The following is a 27,601-nucleotide window of genomic DNA, read 5'->3' as shown; positions in this document are numbered from 1 at the left end:
CCCATCTGGCAGACTGTGCCGTGTTAGATAATGCCTGGTACAGAATTACATAACCATCTAGTGTAGGTGGGGTGACAGTGAGAGGAGTAAAACCTGGTGTGCAAATCACTTCATCCTCTGGACCATCTCATTCTGTTCGTCCACTTAATAGATCATCAGGAATTCAGGTATAATTTTCATCAAGAAATTTAATGTCGGTCCCTACAATAATAATTGTACTTATTAACAAAGTCACCCCGTCAGCGTGGAGTCCAACAGGAATCCTCCTCCTCATGGACTAACGCAACCTCCAGATTACGTCATGGTGTGGGATGGAAGCCCGTTCCTCATGGAGATTTTCCAGAATCTGTGCCCGCACATTTTACCTTTATTTAAGCACAAAATGTAATAAAAATATTTTTTTAAAATTATAATTGTCCAGGTTAGTCGCCCCCCCCCCCCCTAATGCTAAACTAATAAGACTAGCTGGCAACTGGCTGCAACTTCTTTAAAAAAGAACAATATATTTTCTTGACATGGAAGCCAAGATATCAAGATATCAAATCATTTACTTATTTAATTTGCAGCTATTTATTGTGCATAAATTTGGTCATGTTTTCATTTTTCTACCTGTTTTATGACATCATGAACACCAAACACCAAACAAATGGCTTGCAAACCGGCCAACCATGAGAATAAGGGGGAATTACCATTTAGATCGTGTGCCACGAAATAACATTTATAACAATAAAAAAAAAAATTAAATCAGCTGATCAAGAAGCTCAGCCTCTATGCAGTGTCGGATGATCTCATTGGCTCCAGGTCACACTTCTCAACAATAAACTAAAGCTGCTCTTTTTTTTTTTTTTTTTCTCAACTCACCAGAAGGAATTTAAAAAAAACATCTCAAGTCATTTATTATCCTAATTCCAGCTCAGCCTACACACAATTCATTCTTTTTGCATTTAGTTCGGAGACAGCATAGCCAATGTCAAAATATGAATCCTGTAAATACATGCATGCATTTACATTCAGGTTTTGATCTTGATTCAACAAATTTGTTTTGTTGAGATTAATTAATACCAAACTCAATGGATGTTTTGATTTTTATCTTACTTTTGATGAATGAGAAGTAAACCTGGTGCTTTAAGCCCAAAGACCATATGTCCTACAAAAAAGATAACAACAAAAAAACCCTGACCTGATAAAGCTGCTATTTCTATATTACAGTTCACTGTCTAATACTTACACCCTGTGTTCAAAACATGAACTACACTTCCTGTTTGACAGAAACTATGTGGAAAAAATACAGGAAAGATAAGTCTCTTTTCAGTTTTTTTTATTATATCAAAATACAAAAATTTGAGAGGAAAATTTTGTATGGGACTGAGCATTGGAAATGATATGGTGATATGAGTACAACACTTCTTCCGTATTCTGACAGACATAGAGCATAGATCATGTGCTAAGCCCATGTCTACATCATGATGAGCCACCAGGAGTGAGCCTGTGCATTTTGTCTGTGAAGGCTTTTGATGGATCTGGTCCAGGCCACGTTGGTAATAGGCCGGAGTGTTTTCACGTCATAGTTCATCAGGTTTCTGTTTACTCAATAAAGAAACAAGATCCATGGCAGTTGAACATGAGGAGTGTGAAAGACATGATCTCAGACATCTCAGATACAGAATTCACTGGACAGCAGTGGCAAACTAGAGAAAAGTAATACAAATATTATACATAAGGCTTTGGTACAGCACCATACAGTATGAGTTAATTGCTCACAAAAAGTTAAGTGAAGCTTAATACCTGATGTAACGACAGAACAGAATGTTAAATATAAAAAAAATGAAAAAGAGGAACAACAGGTTATTAATTCAAAATTCAAACAAGAAAAAATGTTTCTGCTTTGAAATATTTACATATGGACATTGTAGAACACAACTTAATGAACATTATGAAGAAATTTCTCTTCTCCAAAGGACAATGAACAACATAATACATAATGTAAACATGTGATGTACAGCACAGAGTTAAGTGGATGAAAATGAAATGTAATCTTTTTTTCCTTTTTAAGCACTACTTGGTTTGCTTGAGTATGAGCAATAGCTAAAACAGTCAACGATGTAGTGCTTATTGTAGCCTACGATAATAATACATTCTAGTTTCTCAGTGCTGGTACACATGAAAAAACAGAGAATATAGAAAATACTACATATTTCTATTTTCCATCCAATAACAACCAGCTCAGATGTCCATGAATGATTGCTAAATAGGCGTCTTTTTTGTATTGACTCTACATGCAAGATTAATACAATAAAAAAAAACAAATTGGTTTCTAAGTATCATCCTACCAGCACCTAGTGATGCGCTAAAAGCTGTAAGCAGAAAAATTGGAAAACACAAAAAAAGTAGCTAACAGTACGTCCAAAGCAGCCCTCTTAAACACTGTACATGTTTCTCTTGAGTATTTAAAAAAAAGAGCCCGGAAGACGACATCCATAAGTAAAACCCATGAAGGGGATGTACAAGCTTTCCCAAGACCTTTCTACCGGAGAATCAGCAATAAATACAAATGCGGTCTGATGACTACTCATGGCTATACTGTACAGTACTAGTCGTAGTTCTACCGTCAGAACGGTGGTGAGATGATGCGACACGGTTACGCCCCTGCAGTAGTGTGCTTGAAAAACAGTGCTGTTAACAAAAGATGGTAGACCCACAGGAAGTGTGCAGAAAAGATCTCATCATGACCTGAAAATGCTCTCAGATTTCCCTCGCACGTGTCCAGTGGTGTGTACTACAATATAAATCAGGTGATGTTTCTCCTTTTGGATTAATATTCTCTATATCATCACAAATATACTTTAGAGAGGGTACCTTGGAAGCACAGACAGACGATGCAAACACACTATAGAAAAACAGGTCATTTTAGAGTTCATTTGAATGTCACAAATCTCTAATAGTTGAGGTTATACGACTATTTTCCAGTATTGTCTATCACTGTCATCACACCATGATACTGTTATGATAAGGACCTACAGTGTCTACCGGAGCTAGTTTAGTTGCTCAAACACACAGGGCAGAAAGATTTGCTCTTGGAAACAGAAAAAAAAAACAGAAACAGAATCTTTAGACCTCTATTCTACAGCACCACAAAGTTTAACATAGCACCAAGTCGTTATGTTCAAAGCAACTATGCTCTAACACGCTTTTCTTTATCAAACTAATGTAAACACACTTTCCTCCACAGCACGTATTGTACATGACTAAAGCATGTCTGTGAATCTTAGAAAAAGGTTTCCTTTAGTTTATTTGCTTTGGACACCTGAAGGCGGAGGATCTGGAGGGAAACTACACGTGTGCTCATGAACGGGCAAAAAACAGTATTACTTTGATCCAGACATATTGTTCTAGCGGGAAACACACTTCTGCTTCTAAAGCTTTTTCCAATTGGCATTCACATATTATACATCAGATAAAATACTAGTCAACTTGTGCAGCCAGCGGGCTATGGCAATAATACATTGTACGGTACTAACATGAAGGTTTCTTTTCTTCTCAGGTAAAATAAGGTCTGCTAAAAGTATGACAAATGAGGCACCTTAAAATGTTTTAGAAACATTATCCATTTAAAGCCGTACTGTAAGCAAATACTTTTATATATAATCTAATTTCTTTTTCCTTGGGATCCTTCCCGTCTTTTCATACATGCTCGTACAAGAATGTTTTCCTGTAAAACACGATTTATCTTTACAAATACAATACATACCATGTACAGTACATAACAAATATAGATTTTTTTCCCCCTCATTATCTTACACAAAATCAATTTGTTAAAGTATGCACCACAACTCTCGCTTTCAGGCAACCATCACTTTCTCACTCGTCAGAAGAGTTTGCAATTTCAGTAAGCGGACATTGAGTCGAGTCATCCATGCAGATGTTTGTCTGAAAACCTGTGATTTGTTGGTAGCAGGTGGAAAAAATATCAGATGTGTCTTTGAATGACTGAACTAGTATCAGCGATGAGAAAAAAATGTTTTGGTAGTCGTCAGAACAGAAGGAGCTTGGTTCGAAACCTGTGCAGGGCCCGTTAGTTACCAATAGAGGGAAATACACCAAAGTGAAGCTTAATGCTCCGACTGCTCATCTCACCGATCACAGCTGCACTAGAAACGCTGACGGGTCATTCAATGTACTGTGACGACGGGACATTCATCTCCTGTACAGCAAAACATACATTCATTATCGGTTAGTGTCGAAAAATTAACAAACACACAGAGAAGTAGCTAGCAAATAATATGCAGTCCTTAAAGATAAACAGTCAGGGTGGCTATTGTTTGTTTTCCTGTTGTTTGTTTACAGCTTTATGAATCAATCACATTTCCTTAAACAGCTGCTGTTAACCATTAACATCCTCACTCCACTGGTTCGTCCTCTCTGTGTGGAAACTCCTGTTAAGCTCTGTACTTTTCCACCAAAGGTGTATTCATTCATCTGTTGGCTTTTCTGAATGTTTGTCTTATTTGTACGGGTGTTCTTGTGCTGTCCTATCTTATTTGAAATATACATGTGAAACAAAAAAGAATTTTGTGTCAAATAGCATCTTATCTTGTGTGTCCTTGGCAGAGAAAGTAAAAACACACACAATATCGGAGTCCCTCGCTCCCAGAGAAGGGATGGATGAGAGAAGGCGAAGGAAAAGGCAGTTATGTTAGAATAAACAAGAGAGAAAAAGGCAAAAAAAAGGCACCTTGAGAAGTGCCGCGTCTCACAAATGATTCCTCAATAATGAAATACATACATTACACTTCACAATTCGTCACCCTGTTCTTCTGAACCTTACACAAGTCCAAGCTTTCTTGGGTGTTTAAGCCCCAGATTATTTATTTAGAAGGCTAACATTGCTATCGCAACGTGGCGCTCTGACGATGAGTGTAAACACACCGAGCACTAGAATTAAGACATTCCTCTAACAGTTGGCATTGGATTGTGAACCGAAATAAACTCAAGAGGCTATGCCGGCAATTACTGATAATAAAAAGCTTTCAAATTAGATCAAGTTAGGCCGTATAATCCATTCAAATGAGTGTGGTGTGTGATATAAACCTTTGAACCATTTACTTCATACGTAAAAAGGTTGAGTACATACAGTATACCACAAGAACTACAGCAACTCTGCGTTTACTCTGAGGTATATTTTGTGGTAGGAACCCTGTGTTGAAATACTGACGCTATTTGTATTGTAGGAAAGGTAGACTCTTCCTGTCAGAGGACGCACCAGGCTTCACATTACACTGTTTCACTGAAAAACCTAAAGACATGGACCCCTCAATGACCAGTGAGTGAAAAATCTTTAACGTGTTGTGACGTACGCAATCAACACATCATTATTACTGTAAGAGGGAGCTTAATTCCCTTGTTTTACTATTTATATACATTATATATTTCAGAGCATTTTCAAGTGGAATTCCTCAGAGACAAGTAGTCAACTCAGAAAAGCCATTGTTCTTGTCTTCAAGTAAGATCTCCAAATTCAGGGTATCCAGTTGGACATTTGCCTCCCACTCCCCAAACTTTTGGAGATGATAAGAAATGCATTAGCTTGATACGGGGAGTCAGGACGGCTTAAGTTATGTTTCTTTTTTTCTTTTCTTTTCTGGGGGAGGTCTGTCTGATGGCTTGGTGGGTGCACAGCTCAGCGTAGAGTCCCATAATTTGGGCCCTCGGAGTCTGCTCCTGCCAGAATGCCTGTCTGGTCCTCCTCAGTCTGCCTGCGGTGCAGGAAGGAGGTCAAAGAGATATAGGGGTTCTTCTTGTTCTGCTTTTTCCTCTTTCTCTGGAGGTTTACATCCCGTCCCTCTTGGGGTGTCTGAGATTGCTGCTGGGTCTGAGAGAGACACACACCTGACCAGGAAACAGAGAGAAAGACCAGGAGTAACACACCACCCACATGTTTTAAGATTAATCACTTTCATCTTTTCACGCACCGTCAGAGAAACCACTTCCCCTTCCGGTGGTTGTGTTGTTATTGTTGTTGGCGGCTGCTCCCTTTACTTTAGTAATACAGTGGTGAAGAAGTGCTGGTAAGCTCTCAGACCTTGCAGGATCACTAGACACACCTAGAGGTTCCCTGAGGAGAAAACAGACAGCACAGCAAACGTTTTCCTGCATTCATTCCAGCTGTTGTTCAGTCCTACCTCAGATGTGAAAAGACAGACATTTGCATAGCTATTCTCAGTAGATGTGATTGAATTTAATTCTACTTAGAGCCATTTCACCGAGATGATACATTTCCACTTTCTCACTGCATCGATGGATGATTAAAGTTGGACACAAACAAAAAAGAAATAGAGAAAATAAAGCAATAGTTTACATAAGGTGGATTTGGTGAATATATTGGCTGTTACATTTCTTCTCAGACAGTTTTTACATCAAAGACCCGGTCTATGATTTAGGAATTACGATTTTGATATTTTTTTCTTGTAATGTCAATGATATAAAATATCCCTTTCACTTCAGGTTCCATAATTGTAAAGCTACAAACATTAAAAGGTAGCGACAATACTAACAATGAAGGTCAGACCATATGTGATTATTGTACTCACTGAAGGTCTTTAAGTAGTGACTGTGTGAGAAGAGCAGCACTGACTTCCTTGCTGTATAAAACTCATAAAATGAAAATAATGTTTGGAATTGTAACATTGCCATTTAGGTAACATGAAACTAAATTTACAGATTCTCTATGAAATTCTCCTGTTTCTTATTTCAGTAAATGTGCAGTACGTGCACTGAGACGTTTGCACTCATTTCAAAGCAAAGTGTGTGAACTGATGTGATTTAACACTGCTAGGCTATGATTGGTTATGGTGGCAGTTATTTTTTCAGTCTTATTTGTTCAATAAAACAAGCCCCCCGTCATCATGAGAAAAGAAATGGATTTTTCCTTATCCTCATTAAATGATTGTCTTTTTATCACTCACAGTACTTATCTTACATCAGTACTGCCACAGCAGCATCTGATCGAACGTGAAAAAAAAAAAAATCTTGTTCCTCTCATTAATGGATGCTGGTCTGACTGCTGAACTCGAACCAACGTCTAAAGGTGGGCTCATGCTACAGTAGAAGATCATATCTAGAATCTAAAGCATGCACACACTGTAAGACTGCACAGTAATGGGGCATCGTACATGACAGGATATCTTTTAGAATGTCCTGCCAGAGGGGGCAGTGAATGCATCGTCTTGTGTGATCTCTCGTGAAGCAACCTAGTTTGTAGTGAGAAAACAAACAAGCAGAAGAAACAGATGTGGAAGGAGAAATGATTGCGAAGAGTCTGTTCTTCAACAAGAACCACAGATGAAATCAGGTGTGATTAAACACCTAGGCACTCATTTTAACAATCTACATAAATAAAGGTGTGGTCTTGAGAAAATAAATTTACTAAATCTGCCTCATGTTTCTTCAAGATAACAACAGATATGAAGCCCTTATCGCAAGAAAACAAGAGTCATTATCTCAAAGATGATTGCAAACACAACCATCCCCAGTTTTATGTGCAGAAAAGGAATGTTTTTGAAGCCCAAACTATTTTCAGTTCATGAGTAATACACACTATATTTGATGAAAAATAATCAATGTAAATTAGTGACAAAAATAATCACATGAAATCAAAGTATCTACTTCGTCATAGTATGCAGTCTGTCTAGAACGTAGCTTTACCTCATACCAAATAGTTTGGTTTGTTGTCCATCTCTCAAAGAAAGATGCAATAAAATTAAATTAAAACCCAATAAAGCCATAAAAGCTGTAAGTTCAGCTTCTTGAGGCTCAACGGTGGCTCAATTTCATGGAACTGAAAACAAACATCTTCAAAATGTGACTTAATATTTCGTAAATTAAGTTGTTGTGCCAATCATGTATTGTTTGAAAAAGGCATAGGAACACAAAGCTTTAGCGATGCTGTCCATCACTTGTCACTGTGGAGAGAGAGATTGAGAGCATTAGCAGAGAGGGGGAGACAAATGTGAGAATTGCAACAGTCCTGTACAGATACAGAACATTTCCATTATCACCTAAACTGTATGCAGAGGCCACAGCGTGGTAAAGATAGTACATTTCCATAGACATGAACACTGTACAGCACACTTTCATTAACATGAACACTGCGTACAGAGGCTTCACCATGCTGACGGGAGGAGATGGCAGGAAGAGGAAATGGCCGTTAAAGAACAAGTCACATGACAGGAAGAGGAAATGGCCATTAAAAACAGTCACATGGCAGAAAAACGAAAGCACTTAGGACAACAAATGTGACAGAATTTAGTTTGAGAATTGTTGTTATTTGTTTGGTTGTAGAGAGAAGTTTAGAGAATGCATGCATGGCATTTTGCACATGGAACAAAACTTTAAAGGGGAATACTCCAGTCTATCATTCATGTGCGTCCTCTATTGATTCAAGGCTTTTTTTGTTGCAGGGAAACAGGTCAGTATTCAAACAATCCAAAAGATAAAAATGCTTCTCCCCAGTCCGAAACTGATCCTCCTGCTTGCTCACAAGCCTAATTTCTGCGGCTTACGCCGCAGCAGGCTTACTGTGCCTTCACAGTGTATTGACAAATGTGTCCTGCAGTCATTATTACCATTAGTTGTATTTCACTTGAATCCAGCACAGAGGCACAACCCAAAGCGATTCCCCTTTAAAGGAGAGAGTGATTAGAGCCCTCCCCCTGCTGACCCCTCCCATCTCAGACATGGGTCCGACCCTTACCTATTGCGGCGTGGGGGACCGGGTCACAACGCTGCCCAGATAGCTGAGATCAATCAAAAACAAATTACGTAAGACCCTTACCCTCTATAAAGCAGCAACCCTATAAGATACCTTCCCTTACAGCTCAGTGATGGGGGGGCAAGTTTCTCTTTCATGGCTTTAGCCGTGCTATGAGTGTAGCTCGTAGGGCTGTGAGGTGGGTGTGAGGGGGCCCAGGAAGGTCTACAGTACAGAAACTATGGGATACATTGGTATATTGGCTCAGCTATGATTGCAGTTAGGTGCACAAGTAAAACCTGGATTGCTTTAGTCTGTATGAAGGGGAACTGATCTGTCATACTGAGGTGAGATTTGGCAGTCGTGTTTCAAGATAAAAGGCTTATAATTTGTATTATTATGTATAAGTTTGTATTAAAAGTACTTAAAATCCATTCTTAACTATGCCTAATACATTCCTTACTAATGCTGTATAACGGTGATATATGGTTGGATAAATATGTTTTGTCTGTTTTTGTCCCCCTCCATCAACAAGACAAATGATATTCCATTTAGGTCTTACATTCATCTGATAATTCTCCCTCTGAAATGTATTAGGGCATAATTATATTTATAGTTATCAAAGTTATTATTTAGACTCAGATATGATTCGATGGCTTTTACGACTGCAGATGAGTTTTTACTCTTCATTGTTAATGACTTGATTTTGTTAATTAACAGGTTAATAGCAACCTAAAGGTTATTAAAATATATACTTATTACTGTTGTTACTATTAGTAGGTTATAGTTGTTCAACAATTAAATTAAAATAAATAACGTATTAACCATTGATAAAACCATATATTCACCTATTATAAAGCACCCTAATGTTTTATAATAGGTGAATCTTCAAGTGAGCCTGCAATATCATTTGAATTATCTATGTGTAATAAAAAAGGTAATAATGGTTTATCAAATATTCAGTTTGTTTGTAAATTTGTGCAAAAATACATTTTCCCAAGTCTTTTGATTATTGATCTGATCCAATGTAATTTAGATCCAGCTTTTAAAATTAGTTAAATGTTGAGAAAAAACATTCTAATTGTCACATTTTATTTTTTAATTTTGGCAGTTCTATATGAAAATATCTATTTGATGAGATTTTTAAAAATGTTGTAAATAATTTAAAAGAAATCAGCAATACTTTATATTAAAAGTTAAACTGAGGTTTCACATGTCATCAAGTTAAGGGAAATTTTTTTTTTTCACGATGTGATACAATGTGTGCTAAATGCAATTACATGCCTTCTGCATATTTATTAACAATATGCATCTTAATTATGCCTAAGTGAAGACATCAAGTTAAGCTGCTGAGAAAGTACTGAGAAACTTTGGAATAGAGACACGGAGAGAAGTCTCCACTTTGAATAAACATGTGGCTATTCTCTACTGGAGTGGATCACCTACCCTGAGGCTGATATCTGGAGCTGAGAGGGCTCTGAGGGCAGCATCTCCTCCTCTGTCCTTCTCTGGGATGGCCTCTGCCCGAAAACATCCCTGCCCTCCTGAGGGGGAGAGGGGGACTGGGAGGGATAACTGGCTGCAGTGGAGGCGTAGGACATGTGAGCGTGGTAACTGGGGCTGGGTTGCCTGGCGCCCTGAGTGGGAGAGGCGGTCAGGGAAGACCTCCGGGAGAAACTGACAGTGGCCGAGGGCTGCAGAGTGATTTCAGGCATCTCCAGAGACCGAGAGGTGCGGAGAATGCTGGGGCGGGGAGGGGGGCGCACTAAAATGTCTGGAGAGCCTGGCTGGGTGCTGAGAGGGCTTTGGGAGAGTGGAGAGAGTCGAGAGGGCTGAAGTACTAGCGGGGGTAGGTTGGGGTCTGCCCGGCGCCCCGCCCTCGGGCTGAGCCAGGACTGCGGGCTACTACTGGGGGCTGTGCTTGGGCTCCCTGCGCGGGCTGCCGGGTCAGAGTAAGGCAACACTGGTACACCCACACCGTGGGCCGTGTGTCTGAGCTGGCCGAGACTCTGGGCCTGTTGCATAGCTAAACGCCTAACCGGAGGCCCCAGGAGCCTGTCTCTGCCTGGGGGTGCCACAGGGACCTCCAGCTGCAGGAGTCCAGGGCTTGACGGATCCTTTAGGGGAGGGAGTTGCAGGCGACTTGGGGGCAGAGAGTGCGGTGGGTACGGTGGTGGGTCAGGGAGGTCCTGGGGGTGATGTAAGGGATGGTGAGGCGGATATATGAACCTTGGACCCCCTAAACCCAAGAACTGTAACTCATGAGGCTGCCAGCTTTCGGGTGAGCGAGGAGGAGGGCTCTGTGTGTGAGACAGAGAATGGCCAGAGGCAGAGTACTGATGGTGCTCCGTCTCTCCACTCTCTTCGGGGATGGAAGGGTAACCGAAGGGCCCCTCTGCGGTGCCAGGGGGGGATGACAGAGCAGAGCTACGTGGGCTGATGTCAGGCATGTAGAATGGTGGTGGAATCCCTGATTCACCGCGACTGCCGAGATACCCATAGAATGGGCCCTGGGGAAAGCCGCGGTAGCGGGAGGTCGGTGCCTGCCCTGAGGCGTGAAGTGCACTGCCCTCTGCAAAGCTCATACCTTCCATGGGCCTGTGTAGGCGGGGGCTGTACGTAGGGGGCTGCGTAGACTCCAGGCTGGAGGACGTTGGGGAGAGCTGGGGCCGCAAGGTGGGCATGACGGGCGGCAGAGGCCCAGGGTCAAAATCATTCTCCTCATCCGACTGCCGAAACTCAGGGTACATGTCAGACTCCTCTGCGAAAGGGAAGCCATGGATACGACGGGGCGGTGGACTGCTCTCCATGACAAAGCGGCCATCAGGGCCGCGGCATATCAATTCAATAGGCGTGGTGACCTCTGCCTCATACTTGGACACACTGTATTTCTTGCTAGCTATGGCACGCTTGGTTTTCTTGTAGAAGGACAGCTCTTTCTCCCGTTCTCTCTGTGGGCTGGGCAGCTTCCTGACGTACAGGCCTGGACCATGGGAACCCTCTGAAGACAGAGAGCGGGGTCGAGATGGAGGGGAGCTCTCTGGACTAATCTTGCCCGATGATAACCTGGTGGAAAATTCAGATGGAGATCCTGATTTAATACAATGTACACCACAATAAGTCATACAGCACAGTGCGTTAAGTGCTTTTCAAGTAAAATAAAGATCTCTGGAAGCTTTGATAAGCACAAATGCATTTTCATTTGTCCAAACAGATGACACAAATAGTTAATGCACTCTATCAAGGCATCCATAAATAACTGCATTGTGAAAATGAACAGTTTATGGCAGCAACAGCATCCTGTTAGGACAGCAGCTAATGAACCAAGCCAGAATGACAGGATGAGAGGAGAACTAATGATGCAATCATGAACAACATGTCACAGATCTGTTGATTCTAAATCTTCTGGATTGGAAGTGAGACCAATTTCCATGTGCTGCACCAAATGTTGATGTGAGAAGCAGTTTACATCTAACCAGGCCTCATTTGCCCACACCAGGAGCAGCATAGTCAACACTTCCTCAGTCACTTAATGCATCAAGTGGACATTCATTATAAAGAGTGCATATACACAGTACAGAACTGTACATGCAGCTGAGATAATGAAATTTAAACCCGGTATGGTGCATGAAGATCTGTACATGCAAATAGCAGTGGGCTTTATTACAATAATCATTGTCAGTTGATAGTTTTAACCATGCAGCCAAGCCAGTGCAGTGCAGCACACTGTAATTTTGTGCAGGCAGGCACTCACAGGGGGCTGGCAGGCGGGGGCAAGAAACTGCTCCTGGCAGGCTCGTCCCAACAGGGCTCTACCCCCGGCAAGGGGGTGAGAGGAGGCCTGCGATGGGAGACAAACGACACGGGCCTGGTTTATCTTTGACTATACTATTTGCAGGAAGGACTTTGTATGAACTCCCTGCTCTGCCTGGAGCATTTTTTAAAAATCAAGAAGCGTATCTAATACTAATGATTTACCTATAGTGACAGGGATAAACATTTATTCTGAAATGGGATTTACACAGATTATTGTCACAAATGAGCTTGTTTATAGACTGAAATGTAGTCACAAATACACAAAATTTACAGACAGACAGACAAATACACATATGTAATGGATATTACACAATAAATGTGTAGCTTGCTAGATATGGACTATTTTCCCTTTCCTGGTCGAGAAAGGAAAACTGGACAAGCTCTCAACAAGGAGTTCAGTCCTCAGCTGAGGACTATAAAAGCTGGTCACGAGGAGACTCGCCTACCATCTCATTGCCACACCACCCTGCAAACTCTCTTTCTAACTCTTTTACATTGTAGGAAGCTCTCCTGTTTGTTATATGCACTTGTTGAATTTCTAGGAAAAAGTATAGTGACATAGACAACCAGCCAAAAGGGTTTGTTAATGTTTCAACTAGAACAAACTATGAGAACCATTTTGAAACAAAAATTTAATTCAACCTGATTTGGCATCAATAAAACCAATCCAATATAAAATATTCCACTGTTGTAATTCAAAATCCAAAAAAAAAACAGAAGCAGGAAAATTCACATCAAAGATTTAATGTCCACAAGTGTACTTTAAAATCTTGTAAATCACCAAATAAAATAGTGGGACCGTCCAAAGAGTTTAGAATCAGATAGAGGATTTACATGATGATTTCCAAGCATTGTTTTCTCTGGTGAAAATGGAACGAAAACATTGCGGAGATACTTGGCTTTGGCCAAAACAGTTCCCTCCTCTCCAGAAACAAATTCTTCTTTGTCGTAGACGTGAAGTTGATGTCCTACAGAGAAATCCTTATTCCACTTCCTCTTTACTTCACATGAATATACTGTTATAGACTTTTCTAATTCCAAAGTTATAGTTACCCTTTTTCAGTCATCTCCATCTTATAGACTGTGAGAATTACATTTTCTTGTACATTTTTAATACCTTTCCTTTTAAACATCCCATTCCAATATCTATTTTAATGTTATTATAACATTGTTCACACTTGATTATTCTTTATAAGCTTGATCATTTCACTGCAATCTTGATTTCATATGCTGGTCATACAGATATGCCATTTCCTCAGCTTTCAACTAATAACTCTTTATCCTTGTTTTCAGTTATCATTTTAGTGGATATATTTCAACTTTCTTGATGTTGAGTGAAGGGATTTCAATTTTCTTGACACATCCTTTTTGAAAACACTCAGTGCTCCTGGCCCTATGATGAAAATAGAACAATGGAATGGGCTTGGTCTACAGTGTGTAGACTCTCTTGTCTGTCAATTGAAGTAACAAAGGCGGCCATTCCACTCTGTCTGTAGCTGTCATTTCTACAGATAGAGAGATAGACAATAATTTGGGACTCCAATTTGATGGTAATGACATCCTCCAAAGACCCTGTAGGCTCCAGCGGCTCAGATAGTGGAACCAACTGTGAGTCATCCAATTCATCAGAAGTCTGTGGAAGGACCCAGTTGGCCCCACATCTGCCTGACCCACATGTATACCCTTGTCCTCAGAGGAGAGGTGCACAATGACAGTCTTTCTTGGCGTCACCAGAGATATCCCAGATGTTTCAGGTTGGAAACTAAAATCCATCAGACCTGACGGTGATAATATCACTGCTACAGGAGAGGCCTTTTAGCAGTGATAATATACTGCATAGTAGTAGACTGCAGTGCCATAGAGTCCTCAACAGTTGGTATTGGAATCTGTTTGGCCAGACCATGGGGTTCTATATTCACAAATTCCAGTAATGCCTGTTGCCAACCATCATCCTCATCTTTGGTGCCAGTGTCTTGTTCCAGCAGGGGTGGTGATTCTTGTCCCAAATGGACAACTCCGCTGTCCTGGATATGAGCGGATTTCAACCACCTGCCTTCCCTATACTGTCAAAGCTTTGTGAAGATTGGAAGGTATTGACCATTGCCACACGTCTCAACAACGAACCCCTCCCTTGAGTATGTCATCCCGTAGAGAGCTCCAAACCACATTGGCTTAACTTAACAGTCTCAGCATTAGTTGCTAATGTGCTAATGTCTAGTGTAAGAGATGTCATGGTCTTTTTGGTTCCCATGGGTATTGACTTGCCACCCTTCAGTACCCAGCTGAAGACCTAGTGAATTGGGCTACTCCTGGAACTTGACAGGTCTTATTGGTGTAGATAGAATTGTTTCCTAACCAGTCAAAGTCATACACTTCCTGGCTTGCATACAGGCCTTGTACTTTGGCCAGAATGATGGGTGGGTCTCCAAAAATAGTTCTATGTCTCCCAATAGCACTCTCAGGCCTACCTGTGGAGGCACAGTCTTACCATTAATTCATTCAGATTCATTGTCACCATGGGGTATCAATGCAGTTTGCCATGATATTGGGTTACATATAAACTCCATATTAATTCTGTAATATTTCAGTGGACAGCGATGCTTCACAGGTTTCACTTCATTGTTTACTTGCAGATGGATTATGTTACATTCTTTTCCAAGTAGCTTTGATTGTCTGGTGCTGAAAGTAGCTGATGACCTTAGTTGCAGTATCATTTGGAATAATTCAATGGGATGTATCCAATTGCATCTTGTCCTATGAATTATGTCACTTTGCTTTTTAGGTTATCCACTTGTGTATTAAACTATTCCATTCCAAATTTCAAGTGACATTTTCTTGACATTTCCATGACCCAATTGTACTTTGATGTGGCCTTTAGTTGAAAGGTTTCTGCCGATCCTGGACACCTCAGCCTCAGATTTTAATAGGTATGGCGTTCCACCCAACCTTTGTGCACAGATTATCTCCATCCCAGTAGACATTCTCCAAAATGACCCCCACCTCAGAATACATTATTTCTAAAGCTGTTACTATATAAGAGTCCTGAATCACTTTCTTTTGCTATAGTGCCAACATGTTGTGTTTCTTTGATGACAAATGTCTTGTTTTTTGGGGAGTTGATGCTGGTTTCTTTTGTTCCGGCATTGTTACTTTGCTAGCTAGTCTCTAGGAGCCTCTGAAACTGAGGCTTCCAATATTGTGAGTGTCTTGCCAGGTCGACCTACCCCAGACTAGAGCTAGGTTTCCCATTCTGCTTTTCATCCACCTCGCTATCTAGAAGTGGATTTTTCTGTACTCCCAGATCAAATTACTGCTCTGACTTTCTGCTCAAGTCAATCCTTTCCTCATCACACAGGGAGCGGGATGACTTTCATCTTTTTTTCTGAGCTATTCTGATTTTTTCAGATGGTCTTTGTATAAGCTGTCTAATTTGACCGCTACTTTTATCACAACGTGGTTTGTACCCATCTCCCTTTTTTATTGGATTCACTTCTTTTTTTTATATCCAAGACCATTATTTCTCACTGAGAGATTCCTTCTCCCAGTACTCTAACAAGATAGGATTTAATATGGCTAAATTCAGAAGTACTTAGAGACTCACCGTTCTGTCCCTGATCCATTGTTTTGGAGTGGAGACTGTGGCCACACCACTGCCTCCACCATTCTAGCTTTTCGTCTTTGTTGTCAGAACTCTATGTTGGCTATTCAATGTTACACCCAGAACAGCTTGACTGCCTCAGCACTGTGACTTTCTTTTACCACTCAGCCCTTGGGCTCCAGGTGGGCTTATGACCCACCACTCAAGTGTGGATCACCGCACTTCTTTTCCACATTCTCCACACTGAGTTTTGTTCTCAGTTGTTCTCTCCCCAATGATGCACTACTCCTGTGGCAATCACTTGTTTTTAAGTGTTGACCCAGATCCATGCTGGTCTGCAATACCAACACTCCAGTTTCAAATCTTTCCTTCGGGGTTGTTTCACACAACCAGCAGAAACCTACTGGGTTCCTTTCTCCTCAAGCACAGCAATCCTTTTCATTGTGCCTCAGCAGAAATCTGCTGGAGTTGTTTCTCCTCAACAATGCTGCTTTTTGTTGGACCCACATTGGAGCACCACGTGTTGGAGCCCTGACTTTTGTCCCTTTCACAGTTGAGAAAGGAAGACTAGATCAGCTCTCCTCCAAGGGGTTCATTCCTCAGCAGAGGACAATAAAAACTGGTCATGGGGAAACTTCCCTAGTTTTCCTCTGACACACCAGCCAAACATCCATCCGGTAATGCATGCAGTAGAATACCACCTTTACTAGATACTAGACCAGCCAGAAGCAGCTCTCCTCTGACTTGATGAATTGATAAGAAAATGTTAAGTGATTTCTTATAGTTAGTCAAAAGGGTGACAGTATTTTATGCACTATGTTTATTTTATAATTTATTTCATACATAAGGTGCACCAGATTATAAGGCGCATATAATAATAGTTTAAAAAAAGATTTAAAAAACTAGAAGCTGTAGTTGCGCTATCCATCCACTAGTTGGAGCATTTATGACTGTGAGTACCTTTAGTCAGCTGTGAAAGGCTATCGTTATTTCAATGAGGCTATTCTGAGTCCCATCAAGGAAACCTGATCACTTGATCACTTTGCCATCTTAGAAAGAAGTCAACAAGCATATTAAAAAACCTGACATTAAAAACTGGTTAAAGTCATTTCGAGTGGACCACTCAGTTCGAACAGGGTGGATTATTTCCTGATCTGAAGTTCGAAGCAGATATTTAAGCTCCGACGTTCGTTTTCGTTTATTAATTAAATATTGTTTCGATCCATCGATAGTCCAGTCGGAGGTGAGGTATAGCTATTTGCTGCTGCTCTGTGTGTCCGAAACAATTTTTAACCAGTTTTTAATGTCAGTCTGCTAATTTACTGGAAAATGCGACGCTGTTTTACTCATAGAACTGACTTTAATGTCTGAATCTCACAGCACGTCGCTGCAGACAGACTACACAAGCCGAAATACCCCCCCCCCCACAACGTGTTGTTTCAGGCATCAACTACATTTGCAAATCAATTGCAGCACACCAGACACCTTTGTCTAGCAGTGACTCAGCTTTTGAAATTTCAGAAAAGGCTGGAAGTTCAGCTTTGAGGGTCTTTCATTCACCTTTATATCAGTTTCTCCGTGTGTTTCCACAGACTAATAAAATGGACCGTCACTAAATACCAGATTACAGGACAAAGACATTTTTTAGATCAATCAAGTTTAAAGTGGGTTATTTCCAACGCCACAGTAGTTGGGAAATACTGAGATCAGTCAGTCAGTCAAACTTTATCAATAAAATCGTAGAAAATTCCCTGTTTTGCTATGTTATCGTAGCCGGTTACCAGTGATCTCTGCAGGCTGCCAGCCAGACTACCGGCCTTTTTTCAGCGATCTTGTTTTTAACCAATAGTAATATTAATATTAATCCATATACAAGGCGCATCGGATTATAAAGTGCACTACGGGATTTTGAGAAAATTATAGGCTTTTAGGTGCGCCTTATAGTGTGGAAAATATTGTAATTTAATCAACAAGCGCAACCTATAGAACCATTAACAAAAATATAATTTGATCCCATTTTGTACTCGTTAATCTATAAGCAGAAGGTTCCACTGTCCTACTCCCAAATCCAAAAATTTGCATCAAGTCCACACGTTTACATTAACTGAAGTTATTTAGAGTAATTATTTAGATTAATAATTAAGGCAAGGTTATGCATATAATCATTTGGGAAAGGGCATGTTTTACAGTTCATAATGCACAAATCAAATCAAATTCTTTCAAATACATAGACAATAAAAACTTGCAAATTATCAAATAAAACCAAGCTCTGTCTCAAATATTTCTTTTTCTAAAACAGAGCTGTTTGATGTATCCAATCTAGGATGATCTATAATGGAACTGACAACTATTTTCCCATGTTTTTGCATTGTAATACTCTTTTCTCGCAAGAGTCATTATATACTCTCTTGGTCTTTCTCTTTTTTAACCTTTATTTGTAAGGGGTTCAGTCAGCTGACTTCTTTTTTTCCTGCAACTGTTCTTCTTCCTCTTTTGAGGAAACCTGCCCCCCTCTGAATAGACTTGACTTTCGCTCAACTCCGCTCATACACTTTTCTCAGGCCAAGCTTTCCTTCACAATATTATTTTAAAAATTAATGAAACATCTACTTTAACATTATTGTAATACTTTTAATGCTTGATAATTCTTTATAACCTGTATTATTTGTACAAATGTGGCATTTCATCATCACTTCTTTTAGTTCAGTGATCTTTTGAGTGAAGAGAATTCAACTATCTTGATGTTCAGTGAAGGGATTCCAATTTTCTTGACAAGCTATTTCACATTGTGAATCATGCAGAAAGCCAAAAACATTTGAAGTTTCAAAATACAGATGGATCAAAAATGAATACACATATTTCAGGTATTTTGGGTGATGTGTTTAAAATGCTGACTTGGCTGTTTGGAGCTTTCCTTAATCTGCCCATGAACCACTAGAGGCTGCTAAGTTACATGTTCTGCCACACCCTTAGGCTAGCCTGAACATTGAAACAGTTTGTATAATTATGTGAACTGTTTTCCCCTGTATGCTTATTAATTTTGCAAGTTTTAATAAATATTCAATCTGTTGCCATGTAAGCTCTCGTCTGAATGCACAGGGGAAATCATGCTATGCAGAAAATTAGCTACTGTAATAAAGTTCTAAAATGATTGTGTATATGCAGTTGCCAGCTGCTTTAAAACAAACTTATCAGCTTGTGGGTCTTGCTGTTTGGTGCTGTTAAAAAGCATGCCTCATCAGCGTGTGCATGGGTAGAAATTTTCTCAAAAGTGTATTAGGGAATGCACATATACCCAAGGCAGAGTGCAGCGACTCTGGTGTTGGCTTTACTTACGGTGACTCAATGCTTTTCCTGAAGTGTGTCACAGACAACGGAGGATCTGTAAGGACAAAAACATTTCAGTTTAGCATTTCCCCTCTGACACTGAGTCAAACACATGGATAAATTATGAAGGCACAGGCAGAAAGAAATTACACTACTTATTAAGCATTTTGTTTTTGTCCCTTTGTAGCTGTTTTGTGTTATTGTGCGGTGGGTGTTTCTCAGTGTAGTGTTTTTCCACGATTTTTTTGCTTCCTCTTCTTCTTCCATTTGCTTTCATTTTGTTTGTCTTTGTAGGTTTCTGTCCATCTTATTTTTTTTATAATTTTTCAAAAATTTTGCACCTTTTTGTGTCCGTTTTGTGCTTTCGGTTTGAGGTTTTGTGGTACAGTAGTTCTAATTCTCTTTCTAGTCATTTTGCATCTCTTTATGTAACTGTTAGTTGCTGTATTCATTTGGCATCTCACTGTACTTGTTTCACACATTTCAAGCCCTTCAGTTATCTATCCACGTTCAAGAGAGTGGGACTGACCTGGTTTTCGCTTGAGTTTGCGCCGGTGTTGCTTATTGACAAAGCAAGCCGCTAGAGTGCTAAAAAGTACTGCTGCCGCCAGAAAGCATATAGTTGCCACAACACCAGCCACCACAGGCCGTGCGAGCCCCTCATCGGGCGACTCTGCTGGGGGGAAGGGATCTGCTGAGGCACAGGTAAAATAGAGAATTAATTGACAAATCTATCCCTTAGGAAGGAACAGATTTCTGTATGTGAATCTATAAATGTAAAATGTCTTTTGGGGAAACTGACCTGTGCTGGACACTCCCACTACGTTGCTGCTCTCACTGATCAGGTCATCCATGACAGCCATCACCCGAAACTCATACCAGGACTCCTGACAGAGAGGAGAAGCAAACTCTCTTTTCTACATCCACTCAACTGCACCATATGTTACTTTGAGCTTGGGTTATGATGCTACTACAATCAAATATGAAGACTTATTGTCTACAGCCCAAAGATTATTAAAATTCACTGAAATGCTAAAAGGCTAAATTAAGAAATGTCCTTTTGTAATTGCAGTCTTTCAGACATTTAAAAGTGATCAGGTAGATACACTTGTCTAGAAAACAAAAATCACTTTATTTTTAAAATTATTAGTAATTCTTGGCATCAGTTGGCCAGAATGGTTTGTGTTAACTAAGTAAGCTCCCATTCACACAGTCATGCGTTAATTTAAAATGTGTACTTGTCTAACCTGAACAAGGTCTCGAGCTATGAGCTCAGTTTCAGTAGATGGGATCAAGTCATCCAGAACCTCCCACCTCTCCCCAAGGCGGAACTCCATGATGTATCGGTCGATGGGTGAGGAGTGGTTTGCCGGGGGGAGCCATGTGAGGAGGACACCATGCTGCGTGCGATTGGCTGTGAGGCACCGTGGTGGAGTAAGAAGCACCAGTGGTTCTGGGGTACCAAGAGGCGAGCCTGTGGGTCAGAGATGGAGTACATGCAACGAACAGAGAGGAAACACAACCTGACATGACACAAGTATCAGAAATATGTAAGCTAATGGTAAAGGCAATGATATTACTTAATACTTATGACTGTAACAACCAATTAAACATCAATGGTATAAATGCTTAACAACATATAAATTAATATCTAAATGACTATCAAAGGGGTTTTTTTTGGCTTGCTTTTGCTAATCACAAAAACTTTTCTAGTCATTGTTGGCATTTTACTTACTTTCATCAACGATGACTAGAGGAGGTTTTGTGATTAGCATAATTTTAAAAAAATGTCCATGCTTAAAAATACTGTAAATAACATATGATACACAAGGCACCCTGTGTATGGACAGTTTAAACCCTAAACTCATACTGTCCACTTCCCTTCCTCTCTTGCTGCTCTCTGAGTGTGTGATTTGGTCACAACTTTCCAGGCCTCACTTATCCTTTGTTAAATAAAGGTAAACTGTCCAACATTGTTTGTTGACAATGTGCAGCAGAATCTGTAGATACTGAAATACCGTCGTCAGGTCTCTTGTTAAGTCTGCCTTGAAAAGAGTTTTCAGATTTGAGCTCTGCCCATTTTGATGGAAATACTGAGTTTCACCAGATGTCAGAGTCAGACCACATGGACAGATTTTATTTTAAAGTCTGACATACTGAACAGGATGAAGGACTTCGGGCGGGCTGTGATCTGTGCATGCCTTCCCATTCTATTAGATACTGGAAAATCTAATAAACCTTTCTCTATTCATGCCATCGTTTGCTGAGACATTGATTTTAAATACCAGACAACTCATTCGCTTTCGGTTCACACGAAGCCGCGCACAAAGCCTGAAATGGCAACGTGTCCTTGAGTAATGAAAGCACAGCAGCATCTGAAAGAATACTCAAAACATGAATTTCAGCTCCAAAGACTGATTCTTCAATCATTAATACTGCATATCTTTTTCACAGGAAATATGTCAACTTGTTCAACACTACGTGTGGAGGTTATTATAAAAGCAGTGAGCCTAACCCTAACCCTAACCCTAACCTTCAGGGAAAAATCTACTGCCTGCTTTTAGATACTTTGTGATAAAAATCCTCCAATTTGTAGAGGGTTTTTTAGTCTGCTTGCATTTGCTTCAGGCTCTATCTGGTAGCAACAGCCTCCACAAACAAAGTAGGTGAAACTGTTTTGGGCCTGAGAGAGATATCCCTGGTTACAAAAAATAACCCCGAAGCATTTTTGCTCCTCTTATTTCTGCTTGTCAAGTGCATTTCCCTGATTAAACAGTTGTCAATGATGGTGACTTAACCCGAGAAGCTCATTCATCCCCTCAGATCTGAATTTATGCAAAGAAAAATTTGAGAGATTGTTATAAGAAAAGAAATAACTCATATATACCTCCATCCATATGAAAATGACCCTTTCCATACATTAAGTTAAACATCATTATTATATTTCTGATAATACTCTGCAGCTCTATGAGTCTTTGTGAAGTCAAGAAACAGCAAACACAGATGTAAAAACCTCTGATTAAGCACTCACCCGCAGTGTTGACTGTCACAACTTCGCTGAATGGGCCTGTGCCCAATTTGTTTTGTGCCAACACACTGAACTGGTACTCCGTCCCAGGCTCCAGGCCTGGCACCACCAACCAGGTCTGAGCACCAGAAACTGGCATGGAATGCCAGTCATGAGGACCGAAGTCTGTTCTCTTTGACCTAATAAAAACAATGAGGCAGAAAAATACCGAAATATACATGAGTTAAAGGAAAATTGCTGAATGACGTTATGTTGTTAGGTATGAAACAGTGATGCTCTGGAGCCTGAAGTTTAATTAATTTAAAAAGTCAGGTCACTAAAATTATTTTCTCTTTGTTTCAAATTAGAATATAACCTCACTTTAAAGAAAAATATTTAACCTTAATGGTGCACCCATATGATCTTTATTTATGCTATAAGAAAAGGACAAAAGATTAGCAAAAAAAAACCGATTAGCAAAAAGGCACATTTTTTTGGCCCAGTTTGAGAATTTCATCAGATTTATATTGTGATAATTCTCAACTTAGAAACTTTGGTCATTCTTGACTGACTTATATGAGTCCAGACTTGAAACAAAATTTTATTGACCATGTTGTTATTTACTAGTCCTAAATGATTGATAACTTGCTTAAAAAGGGTGGTAAAGCTTGTTAGGGCAACATGACAGGTCCTCATGTCATTGGCCATTGGTCACTTGTATGTTGGTGGCAGGACAATCCACCACACTCACCATTCCAACAGTAGTACAGCTGCAGCAGCCTCATGCATGCAGAGGAACAACAACAGATCGCTTAAAGAACCAGAACTAGAATCGATATATCTGTCTGCTACAGTCCATGAGGCGAATTACTGCTGTAATCACTGCTGATGGGGTTAGAGTAATTAGTGATCGTGATGCATTTATGGTGCTTGGGTTGCTGATTAAATCAATATAATCATTAAAAGTGATGAAGGAACAAAATTTCGTAATTCTTTCAGATTAAGGATTTTAAAAAAGAAAAGAAAAATAGCTGCACATTTTTAAAAACCTCCACCTTTCGAACCCTTAATTTAACGCCTTCCTGTCATTAATCTATTTTTTTTGTGCATTTCTGCTGGTAAATTTGCCAACACTGACTGAAATAAACTGAGGTGAACATCTGCTGATTGATGCCATTGATTCAGAGTTAAGTGAGAGCACTTACACCGGACCGAACCACACAGAGAACGTCTGTTCGAAGCCTCCATCATAACCTGGTTCCCAGGACACATTAGCAGAGGTTGTTGAGGGCAATACATGGATATTGCCAGGAGCATGTGGGCTGGTGCCTGAGTGGTTTATGCAGACAGAGAACAGGAAAACATTTAGAGCATGAGATTATCAGGTACTAAAATATGTACAATTATTGTTTAATATAACATACAGTCATATAGTATGGAAAGATTTTATCCACAAAACTAGTCATGTGAATAAAATCATTGCAATATGCAAAGATTTTATTCACATGACTAGTTATTTTAAGCCTGACTGAAGTCACATGAGACTGTGGCATCTTGTGTCTACCTGCTCCTGGTGGATAAAGTGATGCAGGGTGAGGTGTTGACCAGTCTAAGGTCGTGTTCAAGAGCAGCACCGCTGTCTGCGGCTCTGCTCATTCCACCCACGTAACAGCTGTGCTGCGTGGCCCCGGGCCAGTTACTCCTCACTGGCATAAAAGAAAGACCTAAGCATGGTCTGAGAAGCACAGCTGTCTCCACCACCCTGTGACACCTGTCAGCTGAGGGCCGGCCACACAGAGGCAGGCTGAGCGCTGACAGCTGTGTGAGGCTAGAAGGACTCCACAGACTCGGGGGCGAAGGGGGACTGGGGCTGATTTACCGAATCTGAAGAAACAGTAGACTTTGCAAAATGCCAGATTTATGGAAAAGTTTAATACTTTTATCTTCTGCCTGTCCAGACTACAGCAAACAGACAGTTAGTGTAGCACTGTACGAGAAGTAACCAGCAAAAGTTGGGTTTTTTATAATAATAATGATGAACAAATAATAATTCAAATAACTGTAACAGACTCTTTGTCTGGGGATTGGGGCGTCGAGCCTCATGCTGACGACTGCCACCCAATCCACACTGCAGCCGTCCCCTACGGTTTCCGTGACGGGTGGCGAGTCCACCGGAGGTTGGGCCCACGTCGTCCTTTCGGGATGAGCTCGGCCGGGTCCCGTGGGCAGAGGCCCGGCCACCAGACGCTCACATACGAGCCCCAACCCCGGGACTGGCTCCAGGGTGGGGCCCCGGTTGCGCCACACCGGGCGACGTCACGGTCCTTGATATATTTCTCGCCATAGCTTTTACAGATTGAATTGCATGAAAGTTTGAAAATAATCTAGGAGAAGTGAGGAAGGGGAGAGAGGTTTGCGGTGCAATGGAATGAAAATGATCCTGAAAGGGAAGTTCAATTGAAGTGCAGGACTCGAGAGCACGGTGCATGTTTCGCGTACCGATGACAAGGATACGCGTGCTGGCAGTGATGCTTGTGACCACATTGGTGGCTACACACTCCCATTCTCCATGGTCCTCCTTACTGAGGGACAGGAACTGTAAGCTGCCGCTGGGCAGGATGTTGTGCTTACTCTTGCTTGGCTTGCCCACCTTGAAACGAGAAGTTACAGCAGACTGGTTAAGAAGCTTCAGCACAGCTAACCAGGAGAAACAAGATTTAGAGTTTGACTAGTGAGTACTAATACTACTATTACCTTTCTCCAGGTGATGGTTGGTATATCAGGGTCTCCAGAAGCAGCACAAGGGATAACTAGCTCTCTCCCAGCCTCCTGACGGTACTCCCCCCCAGGCCTCACATTAAAGTAAGGGGGATCCTGCATGAATGCAGAAACAGCAGACTATCATCACATCATTTGCTGCTATAATGTGCAGAACTTTAACTAAGACTGAGCAGTGATGTACCTTTAGCACCAAAGTGGCAGGGGGGGACATGCCCATGGTACCCAGGGCGTTGTAAGGCACACAGGTGTAGGTGCCCAGGGAGTCTTCTGTAGCCTCCGCCACTCGGATACTTCCATCTGCCATCAGACTCCAACCAGGGTACTACATGATGAAGGGGTTAATGGGAATTCATGACTGGAAAATATTCTTAAACAATATGAGAAACCAAAAGTACCCCTCAGATTAATGAGAAGCAAATGAAAGAACTAAACGAGACATTTATGAAACTACAACTGTGAGACTAACGGTACAGCAGTGGAAACAGTATAAAATAGGCTAAAGTTTGGTCATATAAGTCAGGTAAAAGAACCAACACTACATTAAATATTCCAAAAAAAAAAGATTAACAAAAAAACCTGATACTGAAGTCATTTCAGGACTTGCAATAAGTAGAAATAAACATGACATGTTTATATTGTTTATACAGTTAGATTAATGTATGCAGCAATCTAGCTGGTTCAACCAGCTCCAGTGGGTCAGAGCCTGTGGGTCAAGCCCATCCAAAGAGTGATAATGATGCTGATGAGTTTTGAGTTGTTCTCAATTATATGTTTATAATATCAATATACAGTACAGTTTTTTTCATCAGGTTTTTATTTTATATTTTTTTATGTTGCTTGAATTGATAATTTGTTCACTCCAGATTCAGATTAATTCAGAGAATTCAGACAAACACACTGACACCATCACAGAATCACCAACGCTCTGACGCAGACTGGCTAACCTTCTCCACCCTGAGAGGATAGCCATCTTTCTCCCACTTCACTGATGTCACAGGTGGGTTGGCGTCCACAGGGCAGCGGATGATGCCTGGCAGTTTCCGTGGAACATAGATGACCGGTGGCATGTTGATCACTCGAGCAGGGTCTGGAAGCAGAGTGATAGAGGATGTGAAATCCAACAAACATGTCATATAATGAAATGTTTGCTCGGAGTTCATCAAAGAATGAACTCCTCGGAATATGATTTTTGGTTTCAAATTTTAGATGACATTTTTTGAGCATATTTTTGAGCATTATAAGAGATCAATTTGACAAAAAAAAGTTTTTAAAAAATTAATAATTCCATTCCAAACATCACAACAACTAAAAATACAACTCTTATTATATTTTTGAATTATTACATCGTGTCCATAATAGAGAAAAATACTTCCTTGTTTGGCTGATTTACACAATACAATTGATTTGTTCTTACAGTCATGGCGACTGACTGGAGAAACGACTCTTTGAGCACGTGTAGTCCAGTGTTAATATCAAGTTCCTGGGAATGTTGAAGAAGTTCTTGTGAAAGAAAGGCCTGCAGTGCATTCTGCATGCAGCATCCTGGCCACTGGTTTAATCTCTGTCGGCTGTGTGTGAGGCCAAAGATGAAAGCTGTGCTTGCAGGTCTGAATCCCTTCACATAGCACAGTAATCAATGACCAGCAGCAACTTGGGAGCAAATTAGCTCCACGCACCAGAGCTGAGGATGAAACGTCAGATGGCCAGGAGCGGCTTTTCTCTCTCTCATCGGTCAGAACTGATGAGCAAGAAGGTCATCGTTTCATGTAGGCAGAGGCCGATTCAAAAGATCTCCATGTTTGTGCACAGAGGTAGGTTTGAGTAAACAGTACGAAACGAATGATAATTATAGACGAGCAAACAGCAATACATAATCATATCACTTAAAAGCACTCCGATTGTGAAAAGAGACTCTGCGCACCCTGCCCCTCACATCTGACCTTGAAATTCAAGAAGGTTTGCATTTCAGCTTTAGAGCAGCTCTGCCAAAGAGTGCAGCAGCCTCACAGACGAGCAGCCTCCACACTGCTGCTGCTGTTCTCCTCAGCTGCTATACTGTCTCCCCTCCCCCCTCCACTATGTTGCCATAGTAACACTCACACTGAACAGTCAGGTAGGCTGATGCTGAAGGCGAGATGCCAAGGCTGTTGCTCGGACTGCAGGTGTATTTCCCGGCGTCCTCCGGCTTGACCCGGTGGATGATCAGGGTGCCATCGATGAGAATGCGCACTCGAAGCTTCAGATCACTGCAGGAAATCACAGATATGTTGTCACAGGAGAGAGGGAGAGGGAAAGAGAGAGAGAGAAATGAAAATGAAATTTAAAT

The 27,601-nt window shown here is 40.8% G+C and overlaps 1 protein-coding gene across 1 annotated transcript in view; it reads right to left on the bottom strand.

Annotated features, from left to right (window-relative positions):
• Window positions 1-1,311: 1,311 nt before the first annotated feature.
• igsf9ba (immunoglobulin superfamily, member 9Ba) overlaps window positions 1,312-27,601 on the bottom strand; it is a 64,151-nt gene continuing 37,861 nt past the window's right edge. The window contains exons 7-21 of the mRNA XM_068318181.1: window positions 27,376-27,521; window positions 26,220-26,362; window positions 25,457-25,597; window positions 25,249-25,368; window positions 24,994-25,144; window positions 23,700-23,823; window positions 22,519-22,694; window positions 20,735-20,961; window positions 20,290-20,374; window positions 20,017-20,181; window positions 19,497-19,542; window positions 12,501-12,587; window positions 10,193-11,812; window positions 5,970-6,112; window positions 1,312-5,886 (exon numbers count right to left, since the gene is read on the bottom strand). Of these exons, the coding sequence (XP_068174282.1) occupies window positions 5,678-5,886; window positions 5,970-6,112; window positions 10,193-11,812; window positions 12,501-12,587; window positions 19,497-19,542; window positions 20,017-20,181; window positions 20,290-20,374; window positions 20,735-20,961; window positions 22,519-22,694; window positions 23,700-23,823; window positions 24,994-25,144; window positions 25,249-25,368; window positions 25,457-25,597; window positions 26,220-26,362; window positions 27,376-27,521 (3,583 nt within the window). The 3' untranslated portion in view covers window positions 1,312-5,677. The remainder of the gene's footprint in view (window positions 5,887-5,969; window positions 6,113-10,192; window positions 11,813-12,500; window positions 12,588-19,496; window positions 19,543-20,016; window positions 20,182-20,289; window positions 20,375-20,734; window positions 20,962-22,518; window positions 22,695-23,699; window positions 23,824-24,993; window positions 25,145-25,248; window positions 25,369-25,456; window positions 25,598-26,219; window positions 26,363-27,375; window positions 27,522-27,601) is intronic.

The sequence above is a fragment of the Antennarius striatus genome, chromosome 6 (genome assembly GCF_040054535.1).
Source record: "Antennarius striatus isolate MH-2024 chromosome 6, ASM4005453v1, whole genome shotgun sequence".
Lineage (NCBI taxonomy): Eukaryota > Metazoa > Chordata > Actinopteri > Lophiiformes > Antennariidae > Antennarius > Antennarius striatus.
Note: the sequence above shows the minus strand (reverse complement) of the source record. Positions and strands in the feature narration are given on the sequence as shown.